This window comes from Bufo bufo, chromosome 3, assembly GCF_905171765.1.
Source record: "Bufo bufo chromosome 3, aBufBuf1.1, whole genome shotgun sequence".
Taxonomy (NCBI): Eukaryota; Metazoa; Chordata; class Amphibia; order Anura; family Bufonidae; genus Bufo; species Bufo bufo.
Window position 1 is genome coordinate 672,224,694 of NC_053391.1, and position 16,161 is coordinate 672,240,854.

General features: G+C 47.1%; 1 protein-coding gene across 1 annotated transcript in view; it reads left to right on the forward strand.

Annotated features, from left to right (window-relative positions):
* Positions 1–10,201: 10,201 nt before the first annotated feature.
* The window catches only part of RAB38 (RAB38, member RAS oncogene family), a 63,528-nt gene continuing 57,568 nt past the window's right edge, over positions 10,202–16,161 (forward strand). Inside the window, exon 1 of the mRNA XM_040422643.1 lies at positions 10,202–10,543. Coding sequence (XP_040278577.1) covers positions 10,342–10,543 — 202 coding nt within the window. The 5' untranslated portion in view covers positions 10,202–10,341. The remainder of the gene's footprint in view (positions 10,544–16,161) is intronic.

Genomic DNA, 16,161 nt, shown 5'->3' on the forward strand with positions numbered 1-16,161 from the left:
GGAAAGGTACGAAATGAGCCATCTTGCTAAAACGGTCCACCACCACCAGGATCACAGACTTCCCTGAGGAACGAGGAAGATCCGTGATAAAGTCCATGGACAGGTGTGTCCAAGGACGGGAAGGTATGGGTAACGGGAGAAGGGAACCTGAAGGCCGTGAACGAGGGACCTTAGCGCGAGCGCACGTCTCACAAGCAGCCACAAAACCCTCCACCGACTTACGAAGAGCCGGCCACCAAAATCTCTGAGCAATGAGATCTACCGTTGCTCTACTCCCGGGGTGACCAGCAAGAACAGTATCATGATGCTCCTTGAAGAGTTTGTGACGTAGATCAGGAGGCACAAACAACTTCCCAGAAGGACAACGGGCAGGTGCCTCAGTCTGGGCAGCCTGGACCTCGGCCTCCAAATCCGAATATAGAGCAGAAACAACTACCCCCTCCGCCAAAATGGGACCCGGGTCCTCGGAGTTTCCTCCTCCCGTAAAACAGCGAGAGAGAGCATCAGCCTTCACATTTTTGACCCCAGGGCGGAATGTGATGACAAAATTGAATCTGGAGAAGAACAGAGACCATCTGGCCTGTCTCGGATTCATACGCCTGGCCGACTCCAAGTATGCCAGATTCTTATGGTCGGTAAAAACGGTGATAGGGTGCCTGGCCCCCTCCAACCAATGGCGCCATTCCTCGAAAGCCAACTTGATGGCCAACAACTCCCTATCTCCCACATCATAGTTTTTCTCTGCCGGGGAGAGTTTTTTAGAGAAAAAGGCACAGGGTCGCCATTTGGCAGGAGAAGGGCCCTGGGACAAAACCGCACCCACACCCACCTCGGAAGCATCCACCTCAACAATAAAAGGTAAGGAAACATCGGGATGCACCAAGACGAGAGCAGATGCAAAACTCTCTTTAATCTTAGAAAAAGCTGCAAGCGCCTCCTCCGACCAAGAGGAAAAATCCGCCCCCTTTTTTGTCATGTCAGTGAGGGGTTTGACCACAGAGGAATAATTCAAAATGAACTTTCTGTAATAGTTCGCAAAACCCAAAAAGCGCATCAATGCCTTCTGATTCTCAGGAAGCTCCCACTCAAGTACAGCACGGACCTTCTCCGGATCCATGCGAAAACCAGAAGCAGAGAGGAGAAAACCCAGAAATTGAATCTCCGATACCATAAAAACACATTTCTCCAGCTTGGCGTACAATTTATTTTCCCGCAGAATCTGCAGAACCTGAAAAAGATGATCCTGATGGGTCTGAACATCAGGGGAAAAAATCAAAATATCATCAAGATACACCAATACAAATTTCCCCATTAAATGGTAGAAAATACTGTTAACAAAATGCTGAAAGACGGCCGGAGCATTCATCAGGCCGAAAGGCATAACGAGATTCTCGAAATGCCTGTTAGGGGTATTAAAGGCCGTTTTCCATTCATCCCCCTCTCTGACCCTGACCAGGTTGTACGCGCCTCTCAAATCCAATTTGGAAAAAACCTTGGCCCCAACAATTTGGTTGAAGAGGTCCGGGATCAGAGGAAGGGGATAGGGATCGCGAATCGTGATACGGTTCAGCTCCCTAAAATCTAGGCAAGGTCTCAGAGAGCCATCTTTTTTTTTAACAAAAAAAAAAACAGCGGCAACAGGTGATTTTGAGGGACGAATATGCCCCTTATCGAGACTCTCGGAGATATAGGTTTGCATTGCGATTCTTTCCGGTTGTGAGAGATTGTAGAGGCGAGCTTTTGGCAGCTTGGCGCCGGGAATGAGGTTAATGGGACAGTCAAACTCCCGGTGAGGAGGTAGCTCCTGAACACCGCTCTCGGAAAACACGTCCGAGAAATCAGAGAGAAATGATGGCACAGTTTTAGTAGACACCTCTGCAAAAGTCGCTGTAAGACAATTCTCTCTACAAAAGTCACTCCACTCATTTATTTGTCTTCCTTGCCAATCAATAGTGGGGTTATGTCTAGAGAGCCAGGGTAACCCCAAAACTAGAGGAGAAGGCAATCCGTTAAGGACAAAACAAGATATATCCTCCACATGAGTGTCACCTACAGCTAACCGGATATTGTGAACAATGCCCTTCAGAGATCTCTGTGAGAGTGGAGCAGAGTCAATAGCAAAAACAGGAATATCCTTTTCTAATGTACAAACCTGAAAACCATGCATGGCTACAAATTGAGTGTCAATAAGATTGACGGCCGCTCCACTATCAACAAAAATCTCACAAGAAATGACTTTGCTCTCTAGCGCCACCCTGGCAGACAGGAGAAAACGGGAACTGCAGGTCAGAGGAAAAGCATCAATTCCTACATCAACTTTGCCCAAAGTAGCAGATGAAGCAGAGTTTGATGATTTACCTTTTGAGGTTTTTCTCTTATTATCGCTCTTAGTACAGTTCAAGAATCTCCTAGACGGACAAACATTTGCCAAATGACCTATGCCCCCACAACAAAAACACACCATACTCTGAGGACTAAATCCTCTTTTATCAGGGGCAAGTCGACCTAGCTGCATGGGCTCCTCCTCAGAGGGGAGCGAGACAGGATGAGGCCCCTGCACACTGAATGAGTCCGCACCACTGCCCCTAGACTGACAATGGCTGGACAGAGAGGTCTCGTTTCTTTCTCTTAGACGCCTGTCAAGGCGTACCGCCAATGACATGGCAGACTCTAAGGACGTTGGTCTCTCATGGAAAGCAAACGCATCTTTCAATCTCTCTGAGAGACCATGACAGAACTGACTCCGGAGTGCAGCATCATTCCAACCTGAATCAGCTGCCCATCTCCGAAATTCAGAACAATAAAGCTCCGCAGACAGTTTGCTCTGGCATAAAAAACGTAAGTTAGATTCGGCCAGAGCAACACGATCCGGGTCATCATATATCTGCCCCAGGGCCACAAAAAATCCTTCCACGGATCGAAGGGAGGGATCCCCTGATGGCAGCGAAAAAGCCCAAGTCTGAGCATTACCCCTGAGCAGGGAGATGACAATCCTCACCCTCTGCTCCTGATTACCAGAGGAATGTGGACACAAGCAAAAATGGAGTTTGCATGCCTCTCTGAAGCGAACAAAACTCTCACTGCCCCCGGAGAACGTTTCCGGAAGTGAGACCTTTGGCTCGCAACAGACTCCATGGGCCGGAGCAGAGCCCAATGCTTGAAGCTGAGTCATAGATTGACGGAGATCCGCTACCTCCAAAGAAAGACCCTGCATGCGGTCAACCAGGCCAGAAAGCGGATCCATGTCAAAAAAAACGGTTGGTGGATTATAATGTCACGGCTGTATGTGAGCAACAAGAGCATGCACAGAAAATAGAGCTACTGACCGGACCCAAACTAGGGAGGATAAAGGGTGACCCCTGTCAGACCCTCAAAAGCTCTCCCTATGCTGCTAAGCCCATGCCCGGATCCAAATGGTGGAATGAGGCATGCCCGCGTACCTAAGACTGATGACCACTGTAACCCCTACAATAGTGGAAGGGGCACGGCCACCGGTGCCCTGCTCAGTATATGGAGGGAACCGTGGTCGCCTCGGATCCAGTCAGAAAACACACAGATACACAGCAATGTCTGCACACTTAGCTGAAGGGCTGCAGCCGCAGTGAAGACGGATCCAAAGACAGGCTGGCAATATCCGGAGTACTTGCTGCAGCAGAACACAGATCCAGTGAAAGGATAGCATACAAGGGAAGATACTCAAGCAAGAGCTACAACCCAAATGAGAAATATAATCCACACCTACAATAGGAGGAGGGGGAATTTAAAGGCAGGGGAATCAAACGGAGGAGGAACAGCTGGGAGGAAGGAAACAGAAAACTCCTCCCAGCTCTAGTAGTGACATCATCACAGGGGTGGAGAAACAGAGCTGTGAGAACGTCCCAAAGCTCTGGTAGTGACACCAGCCCTATTTTACTAAGCATTCTGTATTAAGAATGCTATTATTTTCCTTTATAACCATGTTATAAGGGAAAATAATCCAATCTACAGAACACCTAACCCAAACCCGAACTTCTGTGAAGAAGTCTGGGTTTGGGTACCAAACATGCCGATTTTTCTCCCGCGCGTGCAAAACGCATTACAATGTTTTGCACTCGCGTGGAAAAATCGTGCATTTTCCCGCAACGCACCCGCATCTTATCGGGCAAAAAACATGACGCCCGTGTGAAAGAGGCCTTAGGCCCCTTGCAGACAAGTGTGTCCGGATAAGGTCCGGATGCGTTGCGGCAAACCCGCACGAGTAGGTACCCAATTGCGTTCCGTTGTTCAGTTTTTATTGAGCGGGTGCAATGTGTTTTGCACGCGCGTGATAAAAAACTGAATGTGGTACCCAGACCCGAACTTCCTCACAGAAGTTCAGGTTTGGGTTCAAGGCTGTGTAGATTGTATTATTTCCCCTTATAACATGGTTATAAGGGAAAATAATAGCATTCTGAATACAGAAAGCATAGTAAAATAGTGATGGAGGGTTAAAAAAAATAAAATAAAAATAATTTAACTCACCTTAATCCACTTGTTCGCGCAGCCGGCATCTCTTCTGTCTTGTTCTGTGAGGAATAGGACCTTTGATGACGTCACTGCGCTCATCACATGGTCCATCACATGATCTTTTACCATGGTGATGGATCATGTGACGGACCATGTGATCAACGTAGTGACGTCATCAAAGGTCCTATTCCTCACAGAACAAGACAGAACAAGACAGAAGAGATGCCGGCTGCGCGAACAAGTGGATTAAGGTGAGTTAAATTATTTTTATTTTATTTTTTTTAACCCCTCCTGCGCTATTTTACTATGCATTCTGTATTCAGAATGCTATTATTTTCCCTTATAACCATGTTATAAGGGAAAATAATAATGATCGGGTCTCCATCCCGATCGTCACCTAGCAACCGTGCGTGAAAATCGCACCGCATCTGCACTTGCTTGCGATTTTCACGCAGCCCTATTCACCTCTATGGGGCCTGCGTTGCATGGAAAACGCACAAAGAGGAGCATGCTGCGATTTTCACGCAACGCACAAGTGATGCGTGAAAATCACCGCTCATGTGCACAGCCCCATAGAAATGAATGGGTCCGGATTCAGCGCGGGTGCAATGCATTCAACTCACGCATTGCACCCGCGCAGAAAACTCGCCCGTGTGAATGGGGCCTAAAGCTTCATTTTTTTAATCATGCGTGTGCAAAATGGTGCGAGTTTCACTGAACGCATCTGGACCTAATCCGTCACAGCTCGTGTAAAAGAGGCCTTAGGAAAAAAAACTTTTCAGTTTACGACCAGATAGGAGCATGTAGACCACTAGGACCCAACCTACAGCTTTGGCAGATGTCATGGTGGAGGGCTTTGGGTAAGCCAAAAAAGTTCACATGGAGCTCGAATCTTAGACTACTTTCACACTTGCATTGTTAATTCCGGTATTGAGATCCGGTGTTCTAACAAAAACCCTTACTCGTTAAAATACCTTACCCCTCGTGACTTCCGGGGGTGTGTGCCTCAACTTCCGGGGGTGTGTGCCTCAACTTCCGGGGGTGTGCGCCTCAGCGCAAGCACACTACTACGGCACTGGTAAGGTAACATTAGAGGGAGCGCTGACTCACGGACACCGCGCGTGCGCCCTCAGGGGTAAGGAGATTTGACTGTCTTTTCTCCTTACCCTCACACTGCGCACTCGCGGATTGTGAAATCTCCTTACCCGGGTTAGAGTCAGGGTTAGGGTTAGGCCCTCCAATATGCTGCACCCACCCCCCACCCCCCGGATGGCTGATAGTGCTGGGAGCAAAAGGAGATTTCACAATCCGCGCGCGCTATGTGTGAGGGTAAGGAGAAAAGACCATCAGATCTCCTTACCCCTGAGGGCGCACGTGCGGTGTCCGTGAGTCAGCGCTCCCTGTAATTTTACCTTACCCGAGCCGCGGTAGTGCGCTTGCGCTGAGGCGCACACCCCCAGAAGTTGAGGCGCACACCCCCAAAAGTCACGAGGGGTAAGGTATTTTCACGAAGTAAGGATTTTTGGTAGAACACCGGCAGAGGACCTCAATACTGGAATTAAACGGATCCGGTTTGATTGCACATCAGGATGCATCCGTTCCGTTAAGATGCAGTTGTGTGAAATCAAAATGGAAAAAAAACGATCCTTCACTAAATACATTAAAAGTCATTGGGAGACAGATCTGTTTTTTTTTAGGCTCCACAAAAAACGGATCCATTTTATTTATTTTTTTATTTATTGGAACTGAACGGAATGCTGCCGGAACGGAAGACATCCTGATGCATCCTGAACGGATCTCTTTCCATTCAGAATGCATGAGATCTGCAAGTGTAAAAGAATCCTTAGGCTTCATTCACATCAGCGTTCAGCCTTTCCGTTCTCCTGCTCCGTTTAGGAGCAGGAGAACGGAAAGGACGGATTCGGCACATAACTGAGCCGAACGGAACCTAAGGACCCCATAGACTATAATGGGGTCCGTTATGTTTCCGCTCAGAAGATGATTTTAGAGTGGAGACAAAAGTTGCGCATTCAGGAATTTTGTCTCCGCTTCAAAATCATCTTCTTAACGGAAACATAACGGACCCCATTATAGTCTATGGGGTCCTTAGGTTCCGTTCGGCTCAGTTATGTGCCGAATCCGTTCTTTCCGTTCTCCTGCTCCTAAACGGAGCAGGAGAACGGAAAGGCTGAACGGTGACGCGAACGAAGCTTCACAAGGATGGAAACTTTATATAATTTAGTATGGCGGCATGAAAATCTGTAATGTTTGAATATCCCGCATCTATCAGGTCTCCGTGATTACTTTTGCTGCGGAGACGCTGTGAAAAATTCTGATCCATGTGCAATAGCCAGGATACGTGTTGATTAAAGTTCTGTATTTGTCGTGATGCTAATTGCAGCGTGCGCAGGGTACTACCCCAGGGACCTTCCAAGGTGTTATAACGCACGTCCCAGATTAGGAATGCCAGAGTGGTGTAATGGCCTATAATGTCTCTATAAGGTGGTGATAATTGTGTCAACGGTGTCTCCTACCTGGGTATGGCTGGGCTCCTGGCTCACTTGCAATAAATTTGAGTGTAGTGATAGTAGGAGTAATAGAGGAATTTAGCAGCAGAAATGATGTCCAGACCTTTAGATGAAGTTCAAATGCTTCTTTACTGAAGATAACTTGTATCCAAGCAGTATACAGCTTTGGTCTCTGGTCCCAGCAGGTTTTAGCAAGTATTGGCAGGAAATTAATACTTCTGCTTTAAATCTGGAGCTTGCAGGATAAGTCGTCTGCTTGGTAGCTCTGTAACTGTGGCAGGAATTAATCTTCTGCACTTTTCTGTAACTTCTGCTTTATAGGGACAGACTAGCTGAGGAGGAATGGCTTCTCCTAGGTCTCTGGACTTAACTCACAGTTAGATTCTCAGGAGATGCTTTCTTCCTGGAACTCTGGAGGTTGTAGTTAGTTTTCTGCTTTTCCATCCAGCTGAGGCTGAAGGTGCTCAGACTGGGAATATGATCAAGTCTCAGCCGAGACAAGATCCTTGCTGTCTTCTCTAAGCAGCGGAACTCCTCACACACACCCCCTACCCCTAGCTGGGGGTGGGCTACACTGACTCTAACTTCCTTCTCCACCCATGCTGCAAGATGTGGGAACAGCCCACTTCGCTCACAGAGGGGGAACTAAGCTGGAATAATCCATTCCAGCCTAGATTCACTAAACTGAGACTTGTACCTTGCCAAAGGGTTGCTGCCACCTGCTGGTGAACCTGGAAAATTACAAGAACAATGGTATTTAACATGGTTTTACATGCACATTTGTGAAGACATAATATAAATTACATCAGATGACAATATACAGCGCTTAGAAGATAGTAGCGGGGTAGAGGCGTGTAGTAACACAACTCTGGGGTGTTACACATGTGCCATTACCCTAGGACCATGTTCACATGGCAGATTTTCCACTCAGATTTTCTGCACATAATCCGCCTCCCATCTGCGAGAAATCTGCGCTGTAACTCCACGTGCTGGAAAAAAAAAAACATGTTCATTCTCCAGATTCAGCATTGAAATTCCCATCGAAATCAATGGGAGGCCTGAAAACCACATCAAAACATGGAAAAGTGCATGAAAATAAAATGAATATAATAATAAAAAAATCCAAAACAGGTGGAATTTGATGTGTATTCCACACCTATATTTTCAGTGTGCTAATACAATTGTGTGACCATACCCCAAAGGTACGTATGTTCACATGTGCGGGTTCTGCGCCAAAATTCCAGCAGTGTCTGGGTGGTGACCACCTGCCATTCTTTTCAATAGGAGGCAGTGCTGCCGTTTGCGCGGTTGGTAGTTTGAAGTTGTGACCACACCAAGAAACGACATGTCCTTTCTTGATTCGATGTCTGAACAGATGCTGCTGGAGGCTGCGGGGCTAATGGGTCTAAACTGGGAGCGGGTCCGTTGCGTTCAAAGTGAAAAACCGCAGTGGAAACCTCTGCAAAATCCACAGTCTAAGCATACCTTAAGGGCTCATTTAGACATGGCCTTGTTTTTGCTCCGCATCCGATCTGTATTTTTTGTGGTTCGGATGTGGACCTATTCATCGCAATTGGGCTGCATAAGATGCGGACAGCGCAACATCTGCCATCCACTTACTTAGGTTCGTCCCACGGGCCCGCAAAAAAAAAAAAAAAAGAACATGTCCTATTCTTGTCTGTTTTGCGGATGAGGATAGGACATTTCTGCCGGGGTAAAACAAAAATGGCAGAACACACACGGCCAGCAGTGATGGTCAGTTCGCAGTGTTCGCCAGTGAACGCATGCGGGCTGCCATCTTTAGTAAGGTCGACTCACCCGTCCGGCGATGCACAGGTAAGCCCTTACCTGTGCCTGTGCCGGGAGCCGGTCTTAAATCAAATGCAGTCACCGGGAGCAGGCAGTTCCAAGAACAGCCGCCGAGGGCCTTCATTGGGCTGTTCTCGGAACTGCCTGCTCCCGGTGACTGCATTTGATTTAAGACCGGCTCCCGGCACAGGTAAGGGCTTACCTGTGCATCGCCGGACGGGTGAGTCTACCTTACTAAAGATGGCAGCCCACATGTGTCTGCTGGACTGCGAACTGACCATCACTGACGGCCAGTATCCCTATTTGGTGGACCTGCAATTTGCAGACTACGGCTACGGCCTTGTGCATGAGCCCTAAGCCATCATAGCACAATGAAAATTTATTAGTGGAATCTGCATCAAATCCCATGTTTTCCCCGATTTTTTTATATTTTTTAAGTAGTTTTCCATTTCAGCTTCTTCTTTGTGCTGATTTTGATGTCGTTTTTAGGTTCCCAATTGATTTCAATGGGAATTTCCATGCAAAATCCACCCTAAAGCCTCATGCACCTGGCCGTTCCATGCATTGAGGACCGCAATTAGCAGTCCCCAATTCACAGGCAACATCCATGCAGCTGACGCGACGGATCCAGACCCAGTCCATGATCCGTCCGCACCGCAAAAAAAAAAATAGAACACTCCGTAGTGCTTCCATGGGGTTCCGTTGCCTCCGTTCTGCAGCGGACCTTCCGCATTGCGGACTCATTCAAGTGAAGAGGCCCGCATCCGTGATGCGGTGCACAAACGTCCGGTGCCCGTATATTGCGGACCCTCTGTTTGCGGGCCGCAATATGAGCTGTGCATGAGCCCTAAGAATGAACATGGTCATACATAGGCCGAAAAAAAAAAAAAAACACTCTTGTTGAACCACAGTTTCAAAAACAATAGGAGGCGAAATGAGAGCGGATTCCACGTAGAGTGTGGACTGTAAAAATATGCGTGAAAATCCACAGTGTGAATACGGTCTAAGGGTAAGTCCACACAGGGCGGAATGGCAGTCAGCATTTAAAGTAGCAGCAAAGTGGATGAGATTTTTTTCCGAAATTTCATCCATAAGATATTGAAGAAATCAGTGCGGAATCCACGCAGTGCAGATTTGATTTTAAATTGTGGATTTTCACCACGGATTTGCACTGCGCAGGATAAAATCAATAAGTTCAAAGCATGAGAATGAGGCTGTTTGTGACCCATGTCCACGTGAACAGGGGAAATACTGTAATATCTGCGCTGATATCGATCTGAGACTCATCTTGCTACAATGTAACCACACAAGCTTCCGTCTTCTTTAATCTTGCTACATTCAAGCACAACATTAGATCTTGACTTTCTTCTCCATACTTTTTGTCGGTCATTTTTTTTATTTTTTTTTGTCCCTTCCATCAGTGCTGTTCCCTCATCCCTCCCCCTTTCCATCCTCCTGACCCTGGCAAGAATTTGCTACAGAGCATGGGATTAGTCTTCTGGGAGTTTCGGGAATCAAGATGCAAAGCCATCACACGGAACATCTCTACAAGATCCTGGTGATTGGTGACCTGGGAGTTGGCAAGACAAGTATCATCAAGCGTTATGTCCACCAGAACTTCTCGCCTCATTACCGCGCCACCATCGGGGTCGATTTCGCTTTGAAGGTTCTAAACTGGGACTCGGATACTGTGGTCCGACTACAGCTATGGGACATTGCAGGTGAGTGGAGTAGTAGTAGTAGTAGTAGGTTCTTAGGCATTACTACCATGTGTTCGAGATCTTATGGTGGGCTTGATCCCAAATGGTCATCCGTAAAGTTCTATCTGACCTGTACTTGAGAAACTACAACTCCCAGCATGCTAAAAGTTGCAGTTATGCAAACGTCAGAGGTGTAGTAGTGTCTGTGCGTCTTTTGCCTACAAGGACATCAATTTCTAGGCAGAAATGGGTCAAAAATTAGCAAATGGACTGAAAATCTCCAAGCTTTGACCGGAGCCTATATTAGAAGGTTTTTGGAATCCCGAAGAACGCCTTTAAATTTGTACAGTTTCCTTTCCCCAAAATAATAATAAATATTAGTGTAATTAGCGAAGAGCGAATTTCCGGAAATTCGTTTCGGGTCAGATTCAGACCAAATCGAAAGTGCTTTAAATGCAGCGGATGACGTTCTGGTTCTCGCTCCTTCTGTCTCTCTCGCTTCATGACGGTTTTTGGAAACGTTCTGGATGAAGTTTGATTCCACAGAATCGATCCGCTCATCTCTAATTGTAATATAATTAAAGGGGTTATCCCCAAATCAGCACTGCCCCCCCCCATCCACAGGATAGAGGACAACTGTCTGAACAGTAATGGGGGAAGGGGGGGTCCCACGTCCCATAGAGATTGATTGGAGCCACAGTATGCATGCATGACCCCCATTCTTGTGATGGGTGGGGGTCTCAGTGGACACAGGACAGACCCCCATTAACCCCATGCTTACACTGTGATTATGGGGCTGCCCGCTGCCGTGGCGTTGTGTCCTCGTAATACTGCAGAATCCATAACGAATTATTGCAACTATGTTTTCTATTTATTATGACGTTATTTTTATTTTGTTACAATAGATTTTTATTATTTTATTCATTTCATTATTTTTATTTTTTTATATGATTTTCGCTATAACATTTGGTTCTCATGTAACACCAATGAGGGGGGGGGGGGACAGTCACAGGCGACAGAACACAAGGCGGTCGTGTCCAAGTTGTGGCAACGATCCCGATTTTACCGGACTCACAAACGCCCTAGTGTCACCGTAGAGCCCTAGTCTAATGTGGTTATGGTTATAGGATTAGTCTGATAGAAAGACACTAGAGTAACTGTAATAACATACATTCAGTTATACGGTGGTAGCAGAGCTGAAGTTGTCATTAGCCGAAACTGGATTATCCCAATCTAAGAGCTCGTGCAAACGACCATGTGCTGGCCTTGCGCATGCTGCGGCCTGCAAATTGCGGTCTGTAATGCATGGGCACCGACTGTCTGTGGACGCCGACCCATTCACTTGAATAATCAATATGAGGGTCGTGTGCACCCCGCATCACAGATGCGGAGTCATTCACTTGAATGTGAATCTGTCCGTGCCTCTGCGGACGGATCAAAGTTGAATGGGTCTCGATCTGTCTCGGCCGCCGCACGGATGCTGCAAATTGCGGTCCCCAATGCACTGAACGGCCGTGTGCATGAGGCCTTACTTATGAGAATATGACAAACTCAGCTCTACTACCCGTGACTAGTGCAGACCTCCCAGAACAGGCATTTCTAAACATATATTCACACGGATATGCCAAATGTCTCATAGCAGGTATAAAGCTTGTTGCAGCTCCCCCCGAATGTCTTTACTCAGCAGCAAGTATTTACTGCAGAGAAAGCTACAATCGTATGTTCGATCTCCAGATGTAGCAGAGCTGAATTTTATCTTGTGATTTTTTTCTTTTTTGTGGTAGATTTCTAATGAAAAATTGTTCTATCCTCCTGAGTTGTTCCCAAGAACAAACTCAGCTCTGCTACAACTGCAGTCAGACCCGGGGGGGGGGGGGGGGGGGGGGGGAGATCACAGAATGAATATACAACATGTTTTGTTCCGAGTATTAAACGCCTGCGGCTTTATTTTAAATCACACGACTACTACAGTCGGGTGACGTTCTAGGCGTATCATGTGATGCCCCAGCTATCTGATGTACAGCAAAGGGCACGGCGTACACATCGTAGACGGGGCCCATCAGAGGTGTAACATTGGCCCCAATACAATTTGTAACAGGGCCCCCAGGGCCCCACCCACCGTGTATTGTCTTCTCTGTGCCCCTCAGACAACAGGGTCTGTTTCAACCTCACTGTTAGGGCTCATCCACACGACCGTATGAACGGGGCCTCATCCATACTGCAATTTTGCGGAATGGGTGTGGACCCATTCATTTTGACCGCATTCGTAGTTCCGTTCCGCGGCCCACAAAAACATAGAGCATGTCCTATTCTTATCCTCAATCACGGACAAGAATAGACATTTTATAAACATGAGAATGGGCCCCAACCATTTTATTATATAGGGCCCTGAAATGTTGAAATGAAAGGCCTGCACTTAGCGCATAGGAAAGGAGGCTAGAGCTAACCTGTTCTCAGGGGCCCCGCTGGTCTAAGGGTGCATTCACATAACCGGATCTATTTTGCAATCCGCAAAACACATATCCACAAAAAAAACTAGTGACATCCGCGTTGGATCCATTTTTAACAATGCCTGAACATGTTCTATTTTTTTGCGGAACGGTTTTGCGGACTTAGGATACATTCACACGAACATATTTTGTTCCCATGTCCGTTGCATTTTTCTTTTTTACTTCAATGGGTCCACAAAAAATCCGGACAGCACACCGTGTTCTATCCTCATCTATATGTCCGTTCCGTAGCCTCGCCAAAAAAATAGAACATGTCCTATTCTTGTCCGTTTTGCGGACAAGGATAGGCATTGTTACAATGGATCCACACAAAAAACGGATGACATACAGATGTCATCCTTTTTTTTTTTGCGGATCCGTAATTTGCAGACCGCAAAACACATACGGTCGTGGGAATATATACATAAGGAAACGGAATGCACACGGATTCATTTACTCTTGTTTTTGCTGACCCATTGAAGTGAATGGTACAGCAGATGGGTTGCAAAAAAACGGAACGAACACGGTAAGAAAATACGGTCGTGTGCATGAGACCTTACAGTTGACGTCTCCACAGATTTCAGTTCTTCACTTCCCGTTTCTTCTCCATCTGGTGCAGACCATCACGGGCAGACGTCTTTGGTCAGGGGTGTGCAGTCTCCTCTCCCACATAAGAAGACATCGGTATTAATATATGGTAGACGGGGGGGGGGGATGTAACAGATTTTGCAAATGAGCCCCCAAATTTATACAGACACCAGTTCAGCCCCAATATTTATACAGACGCCAGATCGGCCCCAAAATTTAGACAGACCCCAGATTAGCCCCGATAGTTTATAGTCGCCAGATCAGCCCCCAAATTCATGCAGACCCCAGATCAGCCCCAATATTCATGCAGACCCCCAAATCAGCCCCCAAATTTAAACAGACCCCAGATTAGCCTCCAAATTCATACAGACCCTAAATCAGCCCCAATATTTATACAGACCCCAAATTTATATAGACCCCCAGATCAGACCCATGTGGTCCCTATAACCCCCACCTCACTCCTTGGTCCCCTAAATGCAGACCTCAGACCAGAAAAAATAAAAATACTCCCCTCTCCTCCTAAAGGCGCTGTGGCTCCTCGTGCAGCACTGTCTGGATGCCCAAACCTCGCACAGCATCAGGTCATAGCGCGCCCCTGGGCACAGTATTTGAGCGCCATGCCCCGATGGGGAAAGGATAAAGGGTTACTCCGAACATGTGGCCAAGGACTGGACTGAACTTGGAATGACCGTACCAAAAGGTTCCCTCAGATTCCATGAAATCATTCACATGACCGACGCTTATCCTGCCATGATAAAAATAGTTCAGCCGGAGTAATCCCAACGCATTTTACTCCTCCGGCCAAATTCCATTATATCCTGAATATGGGCTCACGAACACAAACGTATTTTCTTTCCGTGTCCTTTCCGTTCTTTTTGCAGACCATATGCGGAACCATTCATTTCAATGGGTTCGCAAAAAAAAAAACGAAAGTTACTCCATATGCATTCTGTTTACGTATTTCCGTTCCGCCAAAAAATAGAACTTGTCCTATTATTGTCCGCATTACGGACACGGATAGGACTGTTCTATTAGAGGTCAGCTGTTCCGTACGGAATGCACATGGACATCATTCGTATTTTTGTGCATGAGCCCTATGGCTGAGGGATTGTTACCATTTTTAAAGAGGTTGTCTGGTTGAAGCAAAAAAACTAACAAAATGTAATTACTTACCTAGTGCGTTGAGCGTCACCGGCTCCCGCCGGGCCTTGTAGACGTGGGCGCAGTAATGACATCTTATGACCGATACAGTCAATCAGTGGCCTCAGACTTGCGTCCCCTTTCACTTCAATGGAGCCAAACAAGCATATGGTGGCGGTTTGGCGATCCTATCTAGCCAGGAGGCGCACGCGTGTGGCTCCCAATGTTTGCCCAGGGGCTTTCACTAGCCTTAAAGGGATTGTCCGAGATTTTCATCAGATTGGTGGGGGTCCGACACCCGGCACCCCCGCCGATCAGCTGTTTGAAGAGACCGTGGCACCCCAGTGAGTACTGCGGCCAGTGACAACGCGTTTATCGGTCACATGGCCAATGTACAGCTCAGTCCTATTCAACTGAATGGGGTTGAGCTGCAATACCAAGCACGGCAACTATCCAACAGATGGCGCTGTGCTTGGTAAGCTGTGGCCCTCAATGGAGCGCCGCGGTTTCTTCAGGGGTACTGGGAGTTGGAACCCCCCAATCTGATATTGATGACCTATCCTGCGGACAGGTCATCAATATCAAACACCCCTTTAAAGGAGTATTCCCATATGGACAATTAAGGCACAAAGGATATGCCATAAATGTCCGATAGAAGCAGATCCCTGAGGCAGGAACGGCATCTATCTCAAGAACGGGGACCCATGGTGAATAAAGAGAACACTAAACATATGCGGCTTCCTCCATTCACTCCTATGAGCGCTGGTCCAGCTATTTTTGGAAGTCCCATAGTGGCGTACCTCTTGAGATGGGGCCATGTTCTTGAGATAGAAGCAAGTCTCGGAGCTGGGGCCTGCAGCCATCGGACATTTATGCCTCATCTCATTGAAATGCCATGACTGCCCGGATGGGAATACCCCTCTAACCCTGCCCGGCATCTTCCTATTTTATATTGGGCCTAAAAGACTTAGAGATGCAACAGAGGTGAAGTGGTCATTGAGTTATTTCTTCTGTGAGTTCAGATATGGCAGCAGGTTCACCCAAAGTCTTAAAGGACCTGTCCCACAAAAAATATTCTATAGTTTTCATACCAGCACCTGGATCTGAATACTTTGTAATTGCATGTAATTAGAAATGTAGTATAACCACTGAGTTATTCACTGATATCTATCTGTAGAGCGCCACCTGCTGTTTGCACTTTTTCTAATTTCTCTGTCCTGCTCACTGAGACAGAAGAACATGCTCAGTTCCATCCTTCAACTGCCACCAGCTGCAGCCTACAGGACACGCCCATGCCTTCCAACCGTCCCCAATGCGGCAGCACAGTCACGGATTTTGTTGGTGGTCCCGGAACGGCTGAGGGATGTCCCGCTCTCAGCTGTCTCTGCGTCCATATACATAGTGACAGTTGCCTGTAATAGT